This window comes from Helianthus annuus, chromosome 4 (genome assembly GCF_002127325.2).
Source record: "Helianthus annuus cultivar XRQ/B chromosome 4, HanXRQr2.0-SUNRISE, whole genome shotgun sequence".
Lineage (NCBI taxonomy): Eukaryota > Viridiplantae > Streptophyta > Magnoliopsida > Asterales > Asteraceae > Helianthus > Helianthus annuus.
In genome coordinates this window covers 161854001-161875337 of record NC_035436.2, presented here as the reverse complement: position 1 = coordinate 161875337, position 21337 = coordinate 161854001, and the positions used below count along the sequence as shown (strand labels likewise).

The following is a 21337-nucleotide window of genomic DNA, read 5'->3' as shown; positions in this document are numbered from 1 at the left end:
AGCTGAGATCTTGCTAGTTCATTAGGTAAGCAAGCTAAAACTGGTAATACGAGCCGTGACATATAAAAAAAACAGTGTTTTAGTTGTGATGAATATGTACACTTCGCATGGGAATGTCCATCTTCTAAGAAAAGAAAATGAAGAGACTTACTTAACCCGAACCGTGGATGACCAACCCACACTCATGATGACTGTTCGAGTAAAGGAAAAAAAGAACTAGTGTATCTAAACAAGAAGGTAATTCTTGCGAGGGACGTTACTAATCTAAACAAGTAGTCCATTTTGTATTTAGATGATGGAGCTTCAAATACACATTTCTCAAACCTTGACATAAACGTTGGTCGCGAAATGCGTTACAAAGATGAGTCATATGTTGAAATAAGGGGAAGGAGACCCGTCTTGTTGGATTAGTATGCCCGAACGAACACTGATAATTAAAGTTGTTAATAAGCTACGATAAAAAAAAGTTACACTTTAAACAACGAACAACAAATAATTTAAGGGGTTAAAAGTTCTTACACGAAAATTATGTGATTTGGATAAAAAATTATTAATTGAATACTTTATCCAAGTTAAAAGGGTTTGTATGTAAATAAATAAAATTTAAGGGACATTAGTTAGGCTGCATGGTGTGAGATAAATCCTCTAGGGGCTTTATTATGTCACATAAGCTTTGGGGCAACATTGACGCTCCCCTTTAAAATTGACGGTGTGAAATAAAGCCCATAACTATTAACTAAAAACACAAGAAAAAAGAGAAAAAAAATTGATTGTTCAAGAGAGACCCCCCCCCCCACCAAAATCAACCCTTAACGGGTTGGTGAGGGCTTGCATAGCGGGTTGTTTTGGCGGAGGAGAGGCGGTGCTAGAGGCGTCACCCAGTTGAGGTGGCTAGGGGCGTTACGCCACACCGTGTGACCTTAAAAAGCTAATTATGGAATTCAAATTAATTATTATTCTTTGTTATAATTACCAATTACCAACTTGAATTTAAATCGTAACTTGATCCCAAAGTGAAGAAAGGCTTAGAGTTAATTGAGAAAGGGTTAGGGTAAACTGAGAAACCTGATCACACACAACCCTCTCTCTACGCCGGCTAGCCTAGCCGCCGTATCAACCATCGACAACCGACCTCCCCCTTCCACCACCGTTGCCTAGCCGACGACCACCGCACTCGCTGCTGCCTACCTAGTGTTAAAAACAATGGTATGATGATGAATCAACAACAATCAAGAAAAATGAACACACATATAGCGACAAAACAAAGTGACAAAACTCTTATTAACCCAAACCGGAAAGATTTACCCCCCAAATATCCCAATGATCTTACAAAAGTAAGATCTGAGCAATACAAACAAAACAAACCGTCTTGATGATCATCAACAAATGATCATCTATACCAACAACCACAATAATCTCTCTAACAACAGATGAGAGATATGAAGACGATATAGAGATGCAATAACTTGCCACAAACCCTAACAACTCTATAGAGAAGGTGAAAGTGAAACAATGAGATGAGAGAGAGAATGAAGCTTCCGGAACCAGCCATTTATACCAGGTCATAACCAATTTACACTTTGGTCCAAAAGTTCTTTCATAGATGATCGCAGTCCCTCAAAGGTTTCATAACACCCCCTGAACTTCCAGTTGAATATAACAACCACAACAAACTACAAAATGGTTATAACAACTAATGTAAGCAGCCCAACAGTGAATAGGCCCAAACATACAACTGAGCCCATAACCATTTGAATGATAAGAGAATAGCCCATATATACTTTTCAACATCCCTCCTTCATTCAAATGGTTTAAACAGATCTATCATACCCAACCGTTTACAAAAAAACATTATGTTGAGTAACACTCAACCCTTTGGTAAATATGTCTGCAAGTTGATCCTCAGAATCAACCTTTTTAGTATCTATAAATCCAGTAGACAGAATTTCCCTCAAAAAATACAAGTCAATCTCAAAGTGCTTAGTTTGTTCATGAAAAACAGGATTTGCAGCTATAGATATAGCTGCACTACTGTCACAAGACAACTGAACAGGTATATTACAAGTTACATTCAACTCATTAAGCACATTCATAATCCAGACAAGTTCACAGGTGGCTGAGCACATAGCTCTATACGCAGCCTCTCTTGTTGACCTAGAAACAGTACTCTGTTTCTTACTTTTCCAAGAAACAAGATTTTCACCTAAAAATATGCAAAACCCAGTGACAGATTTCCTAGTACCTAAACACTTTGCCCAATCTGAATCCGCAAAACATGACAGATCAAAACTACTACTCTTTTTAAACAATAAACCTTTACCTGGACTAAGTTTAAGATACCGTAACAATCTCAAAGCAGTTTTAAGATGAACAGACAATGGCTTATGCATAAATTGACTCAAATATTACACAACATAACTTATATCTGGACGAGTCAAAGACAAATAGATCAATTTACCAATTAACTTTTGATAATCTGTAACATCTATTAAGTCTTCTTTATCACTAACAATTTTCTTATTAACAACATGGCTTAGTTCAATCGGAGTATTTACTGGTTTACACCCAAGATATCCAAACTCAGCCAATAATTCCAAACAATACTTTCGTTGATTCAAACATAGACCTGACTTATCATACACAACTTCCAAACCAAGAAAGTATTAAAGAACACCTATGTCTTTAATTTGAAAACTATTACTAAGTAAACTTTTAATTTTACTAATTTCTGAATCATTGTTACTAGTTATTACTATGTCATCTACATAGATAAGTAATACAATGAACATAGAAGATTTAGACAAAATATATAATGAATGATCACATGAACTCTGAACAAATCCTACACTAACACATTAGTCAGTTTTTCATTCCACTTTCTAGGGGCTTGATTAAGTCCATACAAAGATTTTACAAGTTTGCAAACTTTAGACTCATTTTTAGCATAATAACCTTCTGGAAGGGACATATAAACAACTTCAGAGATTGAGCCATATAAAAATGCATTATTAACATATAATTGATATAAGGTCCAATTGTTTTGAACAACTAAACTTAAAACACATCTAACTGTAACCATTTTCACGACTGGTGAGAAAGTTTTACCAAAATCTAACCCTTCCCGTTGGTTGTACCCCTTGGCAACCAACCTAGCTTTATAACGCTCAATTTCCCCATTAGCCTTATACTTGATTTTATAGATCCATTTACAGCTTATGGGTTTTCTACTATTAGGCAAATCAACAAGTTCCCATGTTTTATTACGCAACAATGCTTCCATATCTAAGTTCATAGCTTCGACCCACTTAGGATCTTTCAAAGCTTCACTATAAGTACTAGGTTCAGTTGATTTACTCAAACAACTAATAAAACCAACATTATCAGCAGACAAACAAGCATAACTAACCACTTTATTAATATCATACTTCACACTATAATTAAGAACATAATCCTGAAATTTTTTAGGAATAGAAACATTCCTAGAAGATCTTCTAAGACCTACTAGGGTTCCCTCAGATGGGTTGATCTCATCATCTGATATAGCAGTGTCCTCCGCCTCACCAGACTCCTCTCTGTCACTACTTTCTACACTAGATTCTAAACTATGACCTAAGTCAGTTTGTCCAGGAGTGGCAGATGCAGAGGGAACTGGCTGCTGATCATCACTGACTGTGTCATGAGATTCAGTAGCATCCTCTTCATCATCGGGAATAGAAGAAACTTCAGGTGTATTTGTTTCATATATATCAAAAAAGTTTAACAGATTTAAACTCTCATCATACACAATATTATCATTAATTTGTTTTGATTTAAAAGGGTACACATGTTCATAAAACTTACCACCCCTTGAATAGAAAACCTTTTTTTCATCCAAATTCCAAAGTTTATACCTTTTTTTACATTTGAGTAACCTATCAAAACACACTTATTAGCATGATAAGCAAATTTGTCAGGTTCATTTAAAATGGTACTAAAACAAAGACACCCAAAATTTCTAAGATGAGACAGAGAGGGTTTAAATTTAAACATAAGCTCATAAGGACTTTTCCCATTTAACACAGAAGATGGCAGCCTGTTAATAATATAAACAGCAGTTAGCACACAGTCACTCCAAAACCTCAGTGGTAGGCCACCTTGAAACATTAAAGTTCTGGCTATATTTAAAAGATGCCTATGTTTACGCTCAACTACCCTATTTTGTTGTGGGGTATATGAACAAGAAGTTTGATGTATAATACTTTTTGTTTATAAAACATAGTCATTTGATTATTTATGAACTCAGTACCATTATCACTTCTAAACACTTTAACTTTCCTTTTAAACTGAGTTAAGATTAGTTCATAAAAAACTTTCAGATTTTCAAAAACTTCCATCTTATTCTTAAGTATATAACACCATACAGATCTAGAAAAGTCATCAACAACAGTTAAAAAATATTTATACCCTTCATAACTAGAAACTTTATAAGGTCCCCATAAGTCTAAGTGAATCAGATCACCTAATTTCTTAGACTTATGATCACTCAAAGGAAAACGGACTCTAACTTGTTTAGACCTATGACAAATCTCACATGGACCATGTTCAACAGATTTAACACCCAAATTATCTTTTAAAATAGCCAAACTTGATCTGAAGGATGGCCTAACCTACTGTGCCATAAATTTGTTCTAACAACACTATTAAAACACAAATTCACAGAATTACCATCTTTTCCTACAAAATACAATCCATTTTCCTATTTACCAATAACCAGGATTTTCTTTGACCTCAAATCCTGTAACATACAATTATTTTCATTAAACAAGACTATTATTTTATTATCTTTGGCTAACTTGTGCAGAGATAATAGATTAACACTGTATCCATGAACATAAAACACATCTTTTATAACAACATTGTTAATTAACCTAAGTTCTCCAATTTTTAACACGCTAACACTTGTCCCATTAGGATGACCAACCTTTAACCCACACTCAGAAACATCAATACAATTAAACATGTCTTTATCACTTTTAATCATGTGTTGGTTAGCAGCAGAATCAACAACCCAATTATAATCATGATTAAAACTCACACTGCTAGAACAACTAACAAACTCAGACACACAAGCAGACATACCTGCCATATTAGACTTCTCCTGATCTCCCTCAGACTTATCACCAACTAAACTCATTAACTTTGAAATTTGCTCAGTAGTAAAAGGTAAAGCAGACATAGCAGAACTAGAAGGACCAGATGACATACTAGATTTATTAGTATTATTACCACTATTGTTTCTTATAAAAGACCCACTAGTTCTCTTTTTCATACCAGGTGGATAACCAATTATCTCAAAATACCTATCAATAGTATGACCTAACATATTACAATGAGTGCATTTTAAGTTTGGGTTAGGTCCCCTAAAGTTTCACCTTGATGTGTTTTGATTAGATTGGTTTGACTTAGCCACAAATGATACAGATTGACCCTTTGACCCACCACTTGAGAGTCTATGTGACTCTTCTCTAGAAATCAAGGCATAAGCAGCCTTGACAGAAGGAAATGGTTTTCTTGTCAACAAATTTGTCCTCACAGGTTGATATACATCATCAAGACGCATGAGGAATTGCATTAACTTGATTAAAGTGGAAAAATCATTGTAGTCTTTGGCTGCTTGACAAGAACATGAAGGCGGATGCACCATTGCATCAAACTGCTTCCACATAGTTATCAACTTGTTATAATACTCAGCCATTGAACTACCACTTTGAGAAATACAGTTGATTCTTTTATATAAATCATAGACATCAGAACCATCTACCTTATCATAAGTTTCTTTTAGGTCTGTCCAAACTTCAGAAGCAAGTTTGGAAAAGACATGCCTTAAAAATAACTCTTCAGACACAGAATTCAATAACCAAGTTAAACCCACAGAGTTGCATCTATCCCATTGGGCAGCTAAGACATCATCATCATTAGGTTTTTCACACTTTCCATTTATAAAACCAAACTTATTTTTAGCTTGTAGTGCAAGTTTCATTGCACTAGACCAAACAACATAATTCTCAGTGCCCTTAAGTTTTATCGTAACTATGGTCAAAGCACTTGAGTCACTAGGATGCAAAGAAAGAGGGTTCCCTATGTCCAACTTGCTAATAAGAGTAACAGAAGTACCTTCACCATCACCCATAATGACAAACACACAAAGAGCGAACAACCAAACAAGAACAGTTCACAAAAGTTATCAACAGATAACACCTAAGATATAAGGCAACCAAACAAGAACAACCTAGGGCGAAGCTGAGTCAGGGACCAGATTCCAGGTTCGCCACTCACAGGTGCCTGGACGAGCCTTTACTTAGGAGTCACACCTAAAACTAAGCAATAATAGATAACAACACAGAACAGAAGAAAAATAAGACAAGATACAACAAAACAAGCCTAGACAATGCACCAAATAGCAAGAAGACAGACTCCATCAAGTGCCGGCCCGACTAGTCCGGTAAACAGGGGATGCCTAGACACAGACTGAATATGATGTAGAAACAAAAAACAACAGAGACAAGGAATAGGAACGAAGTTACAGTGGGTGCAAAAGCTCCAAGAGATATCAGATTAGTAGTTTTCAAGAACTACTAAATCTGATATAGAAGATACCCTGAATAACACTTCCGGTTACTTTGCTCTGAACCTTCTAGGGTTACAGAGACCAACACAGAAGACAGATCGGAGAGATGGTCAGAAGACAGCAAACCCTAAGTTAGGGTTTCGTCCAGCACCAACAAGTATGTCACCAAGAACAAACAGATCTAAGCAGATCTGCCACCAACAAAAGTTTCCGAGCACAGAAACCCTAGACAACAATAACAAACAATCAGAGAACACAAATACACAGCGGATATTAACAAATAGATCATCAACAAGAGCACAATGGCTCTGATACCATGTTAAAAACAATGGTATGATGATGAATCAACAACAATCAACAAAAATGAACACAAATATAGCGACAAAACAAAGTGACAAAACTCTTATTAACCCAAACCGGAACGATTTACCCCCCAAATATCCCAATGATATTACAAAAGTAAGATCTGAACAGTACAAACAATACAAACTAATTTGATGATCATCAACAGGTGATCATCTTTACCAACAACCACAATAATCTCTCTAACAACAGATGAGAGATATGAAGACGATACAGAGATGCAACAACTCGCCACAAACCCTAACAACTATACAGAGAAAGTGAAAGTGAAACAATGAGATTAGAGAGAGAATGAAGCTTCCGAAACCAGCCATTTATACCAGGTCATAACCAATTTACACTTTGGTCCAAAAGTTCTTCAATAGATGATCGCAGTCCCTCAAAGGTTTCATAACACCCCCTGAACTTCCAGCTGAATACAACAACCACAACCACAACAAACTACAAAACCGTTATAACAACTAATGTAAGCAGCCCAATAGTGAATAGGCCTAAACATACAACTGAGCCTATAACCATTTGAAAGAGAAGAGAATAGCCCATATATACTTTTCAACACCTAGCCACTGTTCCATGCCGCTGGCAAAATCGATGGTGAACGATTTTGGGTTGTGTCGCGAGTTAATTTTGAAGGTGTTCGATTCACGGGTGTTTTGTGTCATTGGATCTAGCGGCCTGTTCGTTGAAACAAGGTGTTATGACTTGGTGTGTCACATTCTCGAAAATGCATGTTTTCGTAAAACACCCTAAAGTTGTGATTTTATATTTATATTTGGTTTGCATTTGGACTCCTGGTGGGCGCTCCAAATGTCAGTTTGGATTGGTTTGTACACACGTTTCCGCTCTTCTGACTAAAGTATGAAACCCTACACGTCTTACTTTAATGTAAAAATGGAGAATATTAGGTACTTGTCATATCTTCAAAGTAATATTTTAAGTCTAGGCAGCTACTGAAGGACAATGCGAGATGTTCATGAAAGATTAGTTTTAATTGATATTTTAGAGCAGTGGAAAACTCCTTACGAAGGTAAAAAGACAACCTAATCACTTGTAGAAAATTCATATCAAAACCACTGCTTCTCTTATTCCCACATCAAACAAATAATCATCCACAGAAGTTTTAGAATTGGTTCATACCGACTTGTATGGAGCCATCCCTGACTCGTTCGTGCTGGGCTGGGCTGGATTGGTTTATCATATATATAAATTATTTCATTTTTCATATTTTGTATACATATTTATAGTTAAAGTAAAAAATAATTAAATTTAAATGAAATAATTTATAAATATTTATGTATTTTATAAACATATTAAACTATAAATACTAAGTATATAAATATTTATATATTCTTAGAATTTTATGAAGTAAACTTATAATAAATATAAACTTTAATAACTAATATTAGTTTTATAACAATAATCTATAAAATAGAGCACCAATCGGTTAACACAAGAAGTTTCACGACTAATGAAGGGTAACAGTGATTTAGGAGCTATTATACAAATTATACATAGGACAATCGGGTAACTTATTTTAATAGAGTAATATGCATATTTAAGAGTTGGATATGTGATCAAGTTTCATGGGCTTCATCTTCAATCTTCATTTTCTCAAGAAATGTCTTTCCATTCAGCTTGTTCAAGAAGAATTCCTTAAGGTACTGCTCCATTACGAGTGTTTTATATAGCGGTTGGTTTCCGGTATTCATTAGGAGGCTCTTTGCAGGCCCGACCTTTGCTTCAAGCTTTGGATTGAAGAAAGTAGCAAATGAAATCCTCTCATTCATTGCATTTACAGTTGCCCTATGCTCAATACTGTTGTATGCACCGTTACTCATAATCTGTAAAATCCATTTAAAAAACTGCTTGTGAGTTATTGTGTGTTTGTGCGTTTAACAAAGTTCATTACTTCTTTTACGCATTCTCTCTTTATTAATAAATAAAACCGAATACCTTATATAAGAGTGTGTGTATATATATAATGCAGATTGTTAATATAAGTTCGTAATCAACCATGTGACTGGACCACGTCTATTCAATCGACCGTTTGAAAGTACACTCAAACGATCGTTTGGTCATTATGGCGAATATGATGTAAGCACTACAACAAAATGGTTGTCCCATCAAACTAGAATGACCGGCTAATTATTAAAATATATTAGAGTTGATTTCAACATGTATGATGTTAGCCCTTCTCTTAAACGACCGTACTAATTTTACGCCAAACGACTGGTATACCTTAACAAGCTTGTAGGTATTCCTCACACGACCATTTAAGATATATAGATCCTTTGGTATGGGGTTCCATGAGATTTAGGTGAGATCATTATTCATGATGTTGAACTTTACAACCTTTGAAGCAACTTGGAAATTCAAGACATTTGTTAAAGGTAAAAACACTTCGATTTGCTTCAATGTAAAACGAGAGATATGGCGAAACTAGAAATATGAGATTCAGGAGGTTTACACATTTTGAGGAAATGTCAATGGATTAGAGATTTAGGTGATTATTAAACAATAGGTGACACCGTCACATACCAATCTGTCGAGTGATGGATTTGGTTGTTGCTACGGTTAGTGGATACCAGGGATCATATAGATTTAAGCTTATAAAATTAATATTTCAAGCCGATGAAATGTAACATTGTGTTTATGAACTTAACTCGCCCATGGTGTATAAAACCTCCAAGCTTCTTTGCAAGGAATCCCCTTGATTTAAACATAAGTGGTGAGGGAACCCTTACAGATCGATGGGTGAGCATCTTTGTTAAATTCAGAGGAAGACTTTTAACATACATTATCCATCACAATGATATTGGCAGTTAAAGAAAAAAAGCACTAAGATTTTCTTCAGCGTATAACGAGAGAAAAGGTGAAACAAAAAACGTAGGACTTTACACCATCACAGACCATGTTGGACTTTAATTGTGTAAGGGGCTGTTTGGTACCCTCTTAATGATCATTCAGATGCTACCTCTTAATGGTTTAAAACCTCTGAATGAATAAGAGGTAACCTCAAGTCTGAATAGTTAAGAGGTAACCTCTGAATGGTAAATCATCACATGTCACATTCTTCTACATTCTCATTGGTAAAATTCTTAATGGTTCCATTAAGAGGTAGCCTCTTAATGACCATTCAGAGGCTACCAAACAGCCCCTAAGTCTTTTTTATCAAGTTTGATATGGGTCAGAAGTGCAATTAGTTAATAGATAAGTTTATGTTATGTTTTGATTGGTTAAGTTAGTATAAGGATTAGAAGCGACAAGTTAGAAACTCTATAACTTACATACGAAGGGATACGACGTATCAGATCATACACATCGATTGAAGAGGCGCCAAACACAAGCAGACACATCAATTGGAGGACAGGGTCATGATGATTCTTCAAGAGACGCAATGGTTCAGATGCATCTCTTCAGTATGTATAAATAGATTGGTTTCCGTTTGTTTTTGTACCTTAAAACAATCAGATTCAATAGTTCAGTTTATTAATACGATTGTGTATTGCGGTTAATCCCTCTCTTCTTGTTCTTTGTTTGATTGTTATTTTGTTATTGATTGATGGGTTGAATTCATGGTCTCCTAGGATCTATATTGGTATCAGAGCCAAGGCTCAAAGAATCAAGATCATGGTCTGCAATCAAGGCAAAGGTTCAGCGATTTGGAAGAATCATCTGAGGGAAGGCATGAAATCATCAGGCGAACCTAGCATATTGGTGCGGGTCTGAATGTTGGAAAGAGCAGCCAGGGCAGCGGAAAAGGTAAACAGTACATGCAAGGGAAGCCATCCTTCGTTCATGGAAATCACCAATTAACAAGTTTCCCAAGAAGTTGATCCCAAAGTCGCATATGGTTGAAGACACCGGTTTCAGAGGATTGCCCAGGAAGGAACATGAAGATTGGAAGAACAAGACTTAAACAATTAGGGGGGAATTGTTGGACTTTAATTGTGTAAGTCTTGTTGATCAAGTGTCAAAGAAAAGATACGGTTCAGAAGTGTAATTGGTTAATAGATAATTTTATGTTATGTTTAGATTGGTTAAGTTAGTATAAGGATTAGAAGCGACAAGTTAAAAACTCTATAACCTACATATGAAGGGATACAACGTATCAGATCATACACGTCGATTGAAGAGGCGACAAACACAAGCAGACATGTCGATTGGAGGACATGGTCGCGATGATTCTTCAAGAGACACAGTGGTTTAGACGCACCTCTTCAGTATGTATAAATAGATCAGGTTTTCAGTTTGTTTTTGTACCTTGAAACAATCAGATTCAATTGTTCAGTTTATTAATACGATTGTGTATTAGGCTTAATCGCTCTCTTCTTGTTCTTTGTTCGATTGTTATTTTGTTCTTGATTGATGGGTTGAATTCATGGTCTCCTGGGATCTATAGACGAGTCTATCGAGTTATGGATTTGGTTGTCACTACGGTTAGTCGATACCTTGGTGACTAAGGTTGCTCATTTGGAATCATTGAAGTCTTTAGTATGTTTAAGGTGGACAACTACCCATATAGAGTCACTGACTTGGTCGATGCCTAACATAACTGGAATCAACCCACGTTCAAAAACTATGTTTGAAATTAATATTTAAGATTTCAATTCATTGGTGTTGTGTTGGCCTCACCTCAAGAACGTCCCCAACATTTACTATGAAAGAATCTGGAAGGAAATTTACGGGGATCCACACACCATCTTTTTTAACTTGCAAACCTCCAACGTCATTGATTTGGAGAAGAATGGTAAGTCCAGTACCATCAGAATGAGGGGTAAGACCGACCACCCGATCTGGTTCGGGGCATGGAGGATAGTAAGTCATCCTCACCGATTGTAATCCATCTTCAAAAACATCTGTCATCTCTTTCTGGTCAATATCCACTGCTTGGCCAATTAAGTTGAACAAAGTCATGGCAAGCTTTTGGAGTTCTTCCAAGTACTTTTCCATTGTATCTCTGTTGGGAAAAAAAATTAAGATATTAAATGGAATATATTAGTTAGAGTTTATTGTAATTTTTCCCAATACCACAATTAATAGACATCATTTGATTAGATATCTTTGTAATTATCCTTATTGTATACCATGTATATAATAACTTATTCTGGAGTTTTATTTTTTCTATAGATGTATAAATATTGAAGGTAACGAATTGTGAACAAACAAAAAGGGGGTTTTTTTCATGTAAATAATCTCAACACATTAAAATTTGTTTTGTCCTTTAGGAGCACCTCTACTACTATGGCTTTGGCCTAAACTACTTCCTTTGTGCTATATATATATATATATATATATATATATATATATATATATATAGGTAAAGGGTACTGTATAAATTCTCTTATCGTACATTACGTACGCTACAATCTCAGCCGTCAGATCATTTTCCCGCAATGAAAATCGCATGCGAAATTGTTACAAAAAAACATGCGATTTTCAACGTGGGAAGATGATCTGACGGCTGAGATTGTAGCGTACGTAATGTACGATAAGCGCATTTATACGTTAACCAGCCCCTATATATATATATATATATATATATATATATATATATATATATATAGGGGACCGCTAGAATGAGAACCACCTCGAGTTGTAATAACCGCGAGAACCACACCGTACGGGGCGAGGTGGACCAAATTTTTTTTTTCAAAAACGTAGATGCATGTATTATAAACACATTCGTAAAAAAAAAAATTTAAAAATGCCGTGCGTGTAGTTTTTTACACCACAAGTTTGTGGTTTACGAGTTCCGTAAATTTACGGAACTCGTAAACCACAAACTTGTGGTGTAAAAAACTACACGCACGGCATTTTTTTTTTAAATTTTTTTTTACGAATGTGTTTATAATACATGCATCTACGTTTTTTTAAAAAAAAAATTGATCCACCTCGCCCCGGATCAAGTAGTTCTCGCGGTTCTTACAACTCGAGGTGGTTCTCATTCTAGCGGCCCCCTATATATATATATATATATATATATATATATATATATATAGTGGAGGGTTCAAATGAGAAGAAGTTTTTTGTAAGAAGAAAAAAGGAGAAGTTTCAACCAATAAGAATGCTTTATTTTACTTCATTTAATATTTGCATTTAATTTTAATATAAGGGTATATTGGTAAACTTACAAAAATCATTAATTTTTATTCTTTCCCTTTAATAACTAACTAAATTAAATTTGTAACTCCTTTTTCAAAATATATATTTTTTTTTCAAAATTAAAAAAACAATTTAATTTAAAGCGTAGAATAAATTACTAGTTGTGTAAGATAAATTACGAGTTGTGCAGTATATATTTCGAGGTGTGTAAGATAAATTTCGACTGTGTAGGATAAATTTCTATAATGTGTAGGGTATATGTAGAAAAATTTTGATATGGGTAGGTTTTGTAGATTATATGTAGGATAATTAATGATTAGTTAACTAATTAATTAAAGAGTTAAAAATTAATGATATGAGTTATAAATGAAATAGGATTTTACTAATATGCCCTTTCTTCTTTTTCTTCTCATATTAAATTTCTTCTCAAATGAACCTTCCCCTATATATATATTACATATCTTTATTTGTTTTTTCTATCAAAGGGAATATCAAATATTATCACTAGTCAAATGTGTTTATTAATCTATGCTAGGTGTGACCAGAACATGCAGGCATTCTGGATGGATTCCCTCCTGACCTAGCTCAACTAGAATTTCTAATAAATATGGGTTGGTAAACGTCATCGAAAAAGAATGAATATTAATTATGTAACATTTGCAAGGTGAGTTCTTTTAGCACAATCGTATGAGGTTCCGTGCTAAAACAAATATATCCTTTCTTGTGGATGAATCATGTAAATTTGTTGCATGAAATCATGTAAATTTGTTGCATGTCTTCACATGCTTGTTTACTACTTTCTTTTGTGCAATATAACAAGGAATGACTTGGTTACGATTGAATTAAAAGTACTTTATCTTCTAGACTTTCAGGTTCGTAATTCTAAAAACTAAAAATAAAATGATTAGTATATATATATATATATATATAGCGAGAGAGGGAGAGAGAGACGGAGACCTCAGTGTTGGAGGAAGCTGAGGAAGTAAGTGCGATTTTCTCCTATGAAGAGGATTGGTGATCATATAAAAGCGATCAGCCCAGTCAACTTTTTGATCTTGAGTGTTGACTACGGTTTGACCATAACCTTCATACTCACCTGCCTTCAACTTGTACCTCAGCTTCTCTTCCATCGGCAACTTATAAAATTCTACCACCTCCTTCTTCAGTTTCTCCACCAATAGTTTGTCAACTCCATGATTCACCAACTGCAAAAGAAATTCAATATCTTAGTCACATCTTGCAAATATTCAACGGGGATTGAACATTTGAGAACATACAATGAAATACATGGAGTCACTTTACCTGAAATATTCCCCATTCATGACATATGGAGCGCAGATTTTTCCATTGCTCGATATCGGATTCTTGCATATTGATCAAATCTTTCAGGTCAATGAGTGGGATAGAGGGCAAAGGCAAAGAACCCTCAGAGACAAACGTGGATTCTTGTTGTTCCTGAACATAGCGGTCAGGGACAACTAGCTTGAGCTCTTTTGCAAGTTCTTGAAGACTCTCATGGTTGTGTTGCAAAGAAGCCATTTCAGAGTATGTTGGAATAATTCTGATATGTTACGACATTTGTAATGGTGTTTGGGGTACGAGACACAACCCTAATTTGTTGCTTTAAATAGAAAAAAAAAAAAACATGTATGTTGGTAGTTGCTTGGGACATAATTATTTTTTAAAGAGAAGATAAATAATAAATAAATAAGTAGAAGAAAAGTTAGCAACAGACTAGCACCTCAACTACAAGAAGAAGGGTGCTAATTCCTAATATTATATGACCTTCATATAAATTTTATAAAGGAATGGATATTTACAACATATGTGTGTGTATATATATATATGGGAAGTTTAACGTGCAATATTCCTTAACATGCGATACATACGATACTAAATCACACATGAACAAAAACACATAATCACGCATGAACAAAATTAGAAACTAAAATTAAAAAAAAAACAAACAAACAAAACCAAACTCCATACCAGTTATGGTAGTGTAGTACCACTTAAAATACCAGAAAACAACCTGTATCGAAACTGAAAACCATAAAAATGAATATTTATGTCGGTACCGATGATGTCCGGCTGGTATCAGTTCGTTACGCTACTATCAAAACTCATTTATCGAAAACCACAAAAATGAACATTATCACCATTGTTTGGTTGAAATCGATTTGGTTTGTAACGACACTAGTACGATATAGAGACAAAAAACACTCTACTTTGTATACAACTATATTTTCAAGATTCTTCGGTCAGAGGCACTGCTACGTTACTAACAGGAGCCAATTTTGAATATGGAAAGGTAGATAAAAAATATACAACAACGGTATATTCGAACTTTGAGAAAATTATATATTGTTGTAAAAATGAGTGTTACATAACACCACGTGTTGTGGAGGGGTGTTCATGTGACGAGATATCTATAACGCTCGGTTAGAAAAAATACATGTCAAGATGTAGATAAAATTGAATCACTTTATATATAAAAGCAACGAAACTGGAAGTATATTTGATGATTTGTACATTTGTGCTATGTCGAAACGTATGATTAGAGTAGTTAAATACATCCCCACTAAAAAAAAATTGTACGAACCTCAATGTGCAAAAGTTAAATGTACATTGTAAGTTTAGGGGATAAACTATGTAACTTTATAAAAACAATGGAATAGTAAAGTAGTTTTGATGTCTTGTATGTTTGTGCAACATATGATAAGAGTGGTTAAAAGTTTTATCATATTAAGAATTAAACTTTAACGGGCTTTAAGTTAATTACTAAAAAAATAGAGGTCAATATGAAACAGATAAATAAAAAGTTTATGGTAAATTTGGCAAAACATAAAACTTTTAGGAAATGTGAGTTGATATGTGTATCTAGGCACCCTGTGTATCTGTATATAAATATATAAAACTGTAAAACTCTTAGATTCCTTTTCAATTTCAGACATATGATAGAGTGGTTAAAAGCTACTAATTATACCTTGCTCTTACTAGTTGTATCCCACTCTTTTCGCATACATAAGGGTGAGGCCCACATTTTTTTCTCTCACAAGATGAGTACAACTAGTAACGAGACTGTACATTTAGAACAAGCCTTTTAAAATCTTGATGACTTGGGGCTCAAACACCTCTTGCTTCTCCTCCCCGCCATGCTCCGGAATTGGACAATTTTCTGATTTCATAAAGCAAAAAATTCAGCTTTGAAATTTATTGGTTTATACAATCATACTCCCACCTTTTTTGTCGTTATCTCTTTGAAATTATGAGCTATAACGATGTGTTCCCAAGTTAAGGAGAGAAGAGAAAATGAATTAAGGAGAGAAAAGAAAATTAGTGGAAAGCAAGATATAATTAAATATCGTGTTCATGAGTTCGAGAGAAGTGAAAATAAAACTAAAGATTTTATGTGTTAAAAATGTTTTCCTTCTAAATCTCTCCAATTTGGAAAGATTTAAAATGAAAGAAAATCACTTGAGTTTTCTTTCAATTTCTCTCCATTTCCTTCTTTTAAAAAACTCTTGAACACGCTTTTTTTTTTAAATTCCTTCAAATCCTTTCTTTTCTTTCGTTAAATGAAACTCGTGAACACAGCGTAACTCTACATTTTACTATTTATGATTATTAGAATGGTTACCAAAAGTGTATAATTAAATATATTAGATGTTTGTGTTGTATAAAGAAGATTCAAAACAGTGTCCTATTTCCTATTTTGGGTTTTTCTGCTTACCTCTTAACTTGAAGTTTACCCTTATTAAATAACATATATTAGTTGAGGTTTAATAGAATTATCTATGGTGATTAGGAGATATGATTTGATTAGCTTTTCTTTTGTAATTGTATTTTGATTAGGTTTCCTTGGTAATTATCCTCATTCTATATGACATTAGATCCTTAGGGTTCTTGCCTACTTTCTTTTTCTGCATCACACCTCTCTGGGCTTTTGCCCCTAGATATTGATTGGTCATTGGTCGTCTTCACCCTTGTCCCCTTTGTGTGACAAGTTTCTTGCTCCGCGTATCCTTCTCATCCTGCCACGTGAATGCAATGTACATATATATTGATTACTATATGTTATTTACTCTTCCCGTCATCATGCCACCGTGGAAACAACTCATTCTGTCGTAGTCGCAACTCTTGTCATCATAGCTTTGTTGCTGTGCCTCTTATTGTCATCGTTATGTCCTTAGATCCATTGTCACCATTTGCTTGCATGAAACAAATTACAAACTAGACACCAACGAGTTATAAAAACAAGAACAAATTCAACTCAAACATTGGCTCATCGCTGTTGTTTGCTGCCATGTAGCAAGCAACAAATTAGGCAATCAGGCACGGACCTTGATTTTTTTTTAACCCAAAGAAGTTCAAATTAGGTATCAACCGTGTTTTGCTCTTAATTTTTCCCCTAGTTTGTATGTTTTCTTTTTATACCTTCACTATATTCACTTCTTCTGAGTTTCTGATTTTCTCTCACCTCAAGTGTGGGGGAGTATTAGATAGAATCAATTAGACCGCCCGTAGTGGAGCGTTTTTTTTAAAAAAATTGCGAAATAACGCCTTATAACGCCCACACCCCCATTACAGGGGGCGTTTTGGGGCGTGATTTTCGAAAAAAATTCCCTCCGGCGTTTTGATTATAACGCTTAAAAAAGAGAGGGGGCCCACTTGACTGTTTGACAACGGTAACATTCTTTATTTATTTTTTTTTAATTTAAAATATTCCCACTATAAATATATACCCCACATTCACTCCTTTTTTTATAAAAAATCCACTTTCTCTCCCACTTTCTCTCCCACTTTCTTCTAATTTTTATAAAAAAACCCACTTTCTTCTATTTTTATACAATCATGCATCCATACCGCCCTCCTTTTGGTGTCCCCGCAAGACCCACGAACCCGAACACAACCCAACCGCAAACCCCGTACAACCGTCAAGACATGGACCTGAGCTTTTTAACTTACGCGGCTTATTTGAGTGGCGCCCCTCCGTTTGTTCCTCCCACTTTCGGCTATGGTCAAGCCGGCGGGTCTCAACCGTCACAACCCGAAGCCGAACCCGATGTGGAAGTCGTACCGGAGACGCAACCCGAACCGGTGCAAGAAACATCGAAACGCGGCAAAAGGTCGCATAAGAAGAAGGAAAAGGACGCACCGCGGCGTACAAAAAATATCATTAAATGGACGAAGGAAGAGGAATTCGCGTTGACTCGGGCGTTTGTCGACATTTCGGAGGACAAAGAGACCGGTAACTATTTTTTTTATATAAATATTATTTTACTTATTTTGTTACTTTAATTTTTAACATACAACTTATTTTTTTTTTTTTAGCAAACTTTCAAACGGGCCCGGTTTTTTGGGATAGGGTTCGTGCACTCTTCTTTAGCACGTGGGGTCAAGGCGAACATCGGGACAAAGATTCCATTTCTAGCAAATGGACCGACATCAACAACAAGTGTCATGGGTTCCAAGAAGTCTTCCAACGTAACTACGATAATCGGCCGAGCGGTGAAGGTGACGTCGGGGTTTTAACGAAGAGTTTGGAGGAGTACGAGAGGACAAAATGCCCTTTCACGTACTATAAGTGTTGGGAGCTACTACGAAAAAGTCCAAAGTGGGCGGTAGTTAATCCAATGACGTCTAGTAGTAGACGTCGGGCTAAAAGGTCAAAAACATCATCCTCCGTTGACCCGTCAACTCCGACATCGGATGCCCGCAATGTTGATTTAAATGAGGCGGTGGACGTTGACGAGGGAATTCAAGAAGAGCTGGTCCGACCCACCGGTAGAAGAAAGGGAATCGGGAAAAAAACGGTCGAGTCGTCTTCCGATCTCGAGTTAAAGGAAGATTTCGAGGAGATGAACCGTCGTCTCCAAGACATTCGCGACCTCGGCCACCAACGTTATGAGATCATGAAGGAACGAGTGGCCGAAACCAAAAAATTTAACGAGATGCAAGAGGCGCGGCAAATGGAAAAGGACATTGAGTTTTTGTCCAAACCTATCGACCACCTACAAGGCGATGCGTTGATCCTTGCGCAAATGCGTCGCCAAAAAATTAGAGAAAAATATGGATTCTAGATCATGTTATTTTTTTTAGTTTATTTTTTCTGTTTTTTTTATTTTCTTTTTTTTATTTTTCTGTTTTTTTTTCTGTTTTTCAGTTTTCTTTTCAGTTTTTTTTTTTTCTTTTTTTTCAGTTTTTTTTTTATTTTTATTTCAAGTAATGTAATTTTATTTTTAAATTAATGAAGTTTTTTTATGTTTTAAATTAAAAAAAATAATTGTGAAATGATTGAATGGGGGTTATTGGCATAATGCCCCACTACGCCACTTTTGCTATAATGCCCCCTTGCTGACTAAGACGCCACATGTCGGATAATGCCCCATGGGGAGGGCATTATAAGGTGTTACCACTACACATAGTCTTAGTTAGGGCTTGTTGTAGTTATCTCATCTCTCACCCTGATTTCCTTTCACCCAAAATTCCTTTTTAATTAGCCTTACTATATCAATATATATAGTTGATTAACATTACATAATACCTTACCAGGTTTTCATTATACTATACTTCTTGTTATATAATGATTAAACCGACTTATTATCTTCAGATTCCAAGACTTTCACAAAAGAGAAAAGAGAGAAGTTGTCATTTATATCCTAAGGGTGCTCTTGGCTAAAATTTTACAAAAGTTAGTATGCAGCTTCCTTTGATAAGTAATCTTTCTAACATCATTATATTATTATTACTAGGTTAGAACCCCGTGTATTACACGGGTTGAATAAATATAACTTTATATACTAAGTAATAAAATAGTTACATCTTTTAAAAACTCGTGTATTGCACGATTTGAATAAACACATGTCTTACACGAATAATGTAATCCGTTAAAACATTTAGTCATCAAGATGTGTTTTCTAACAAAATGAACTTTGAGGTACTATTTACTTATGGTAACATCTCACTTTATGTTTATTAGGTTAGAGAGTTGTGTATTACATGGTTTATAACATTTTACTTTGTTTTTTATTTATTATTAGGTTAGAAACTTACGTATTACTTGATGTTGGATAATCAGCAGAAAAAAAAAGAAATATTTTAGTAAAAAATATTAAATACACAAGAGATAAGTTGGATATTATGATGTAATATTAATATTTCATTGGAGTGTAAAACGGGATAATGGGATCCTTTATTAAAAATAGGATTCTAATTATACCACATGTATAAAAAATATATATGTTCTACATGTATTGAATAAATCATTTCAATGAAACAGTTGATTAGAATAAATATTTTTATTTTAATATGTGATTATCAGTTATCTTTGTCCTTATCATCAAATATAAAAACAATTAAAACTACTAATTAAATAAATCTTTAACTTTATAAATATTTTAGTTAATTACATAGTTGGTCCCTATGGTTTGCACAAAGTAACATACTTAGGAACTAATAGTTTAAAATCACATTGTAGGGTATTAACTTTTCATTTTGTAACGCTTGAAGGTATTAACGTTATTTGTAGGTTTAAAATCACATTCTATTACTACCTAAGTATGTTATTTTACGCAAACCATATGGACTAACTATGTTAATACCCTAGAATTAAATACATTCAAACGTTACAAAATGAAAAGTTAATACCCTAGAAGGTGATTTTAAACTATAATTATCTAACTATGTTATTTTATGTAAACCACAGGAACTAACTATGTAATTAATTCTAAATATTTAAAACGCTGATATATTTTTTTAGATTTTAATAATTAATATATGATTATAATAAGAGTTAATTACATAGTTAGTCCCTGTGGTTTGCACAAAATAACATACTTAGGTACTAATAGTTTAAAATCACCTTCTAGGGTATTAACTTTACATTTTGTAACGTTTGGAGGTATTAACTTCTCGGGTATTAACATAGTTAGTCCCTGTGGTTTGCAAAAAATAACATATTTAGGTACTAATAGAATGTGATTTTAAGCCTAGAAATAACGTTAATACCTTCAAATGTTACAAAATGAAAAGTTAATACCCTAGAATGTGATTCTAAACTATTAGTACCTAAGTATGTTACTTTGTGCAAACCACAGGGACTAACTATGTAATTAACTCTTATAATAATTAATATATTATTATCAGTTATCTTTGTCTTTATCATTAAATCTCTTCCATAAATTTTAAATTTTAAATTTAATATTATCAATAATTAAATTTCCATAATCTTTCTATACTAATAAATAAAAATCCTTTTTG

At 34.4% G+C, this 21337-nt stretch overlaps 1 protein-coding gene across 1 annotated transcript; it reads right to left on the bottom strand.

Annotated features, from left to right (window-relative positions):
- Window positions 1–8353: 8353 nt before the first annotated feature.
- On the bottom strand, window positions 8354–14635 carry LOC110933860 (protein SRG1). Its single transcript, XM_022177062.2, has 4 exons — window positions 14378–14635; window positions 14033–14280; window positions 11606–11930; window positions 8354–8811 (listed from the first exon to the last, which is right to left on the bottom strand). The coding sequence occupies exons 1-4, from the start codon at window positions 14612–14614 to the stop codon at window positions 8545–8547; spliced, it is 1077 nt and encodes a 358-aa protein (XP_022032754.1). The 5' UTR covers window positions 14615–14635; the 3' UTR covers window positions 8354–8544.
- Between the last annotated feature and the right edge of the window lie 6702 nt (window positions 14636–21337).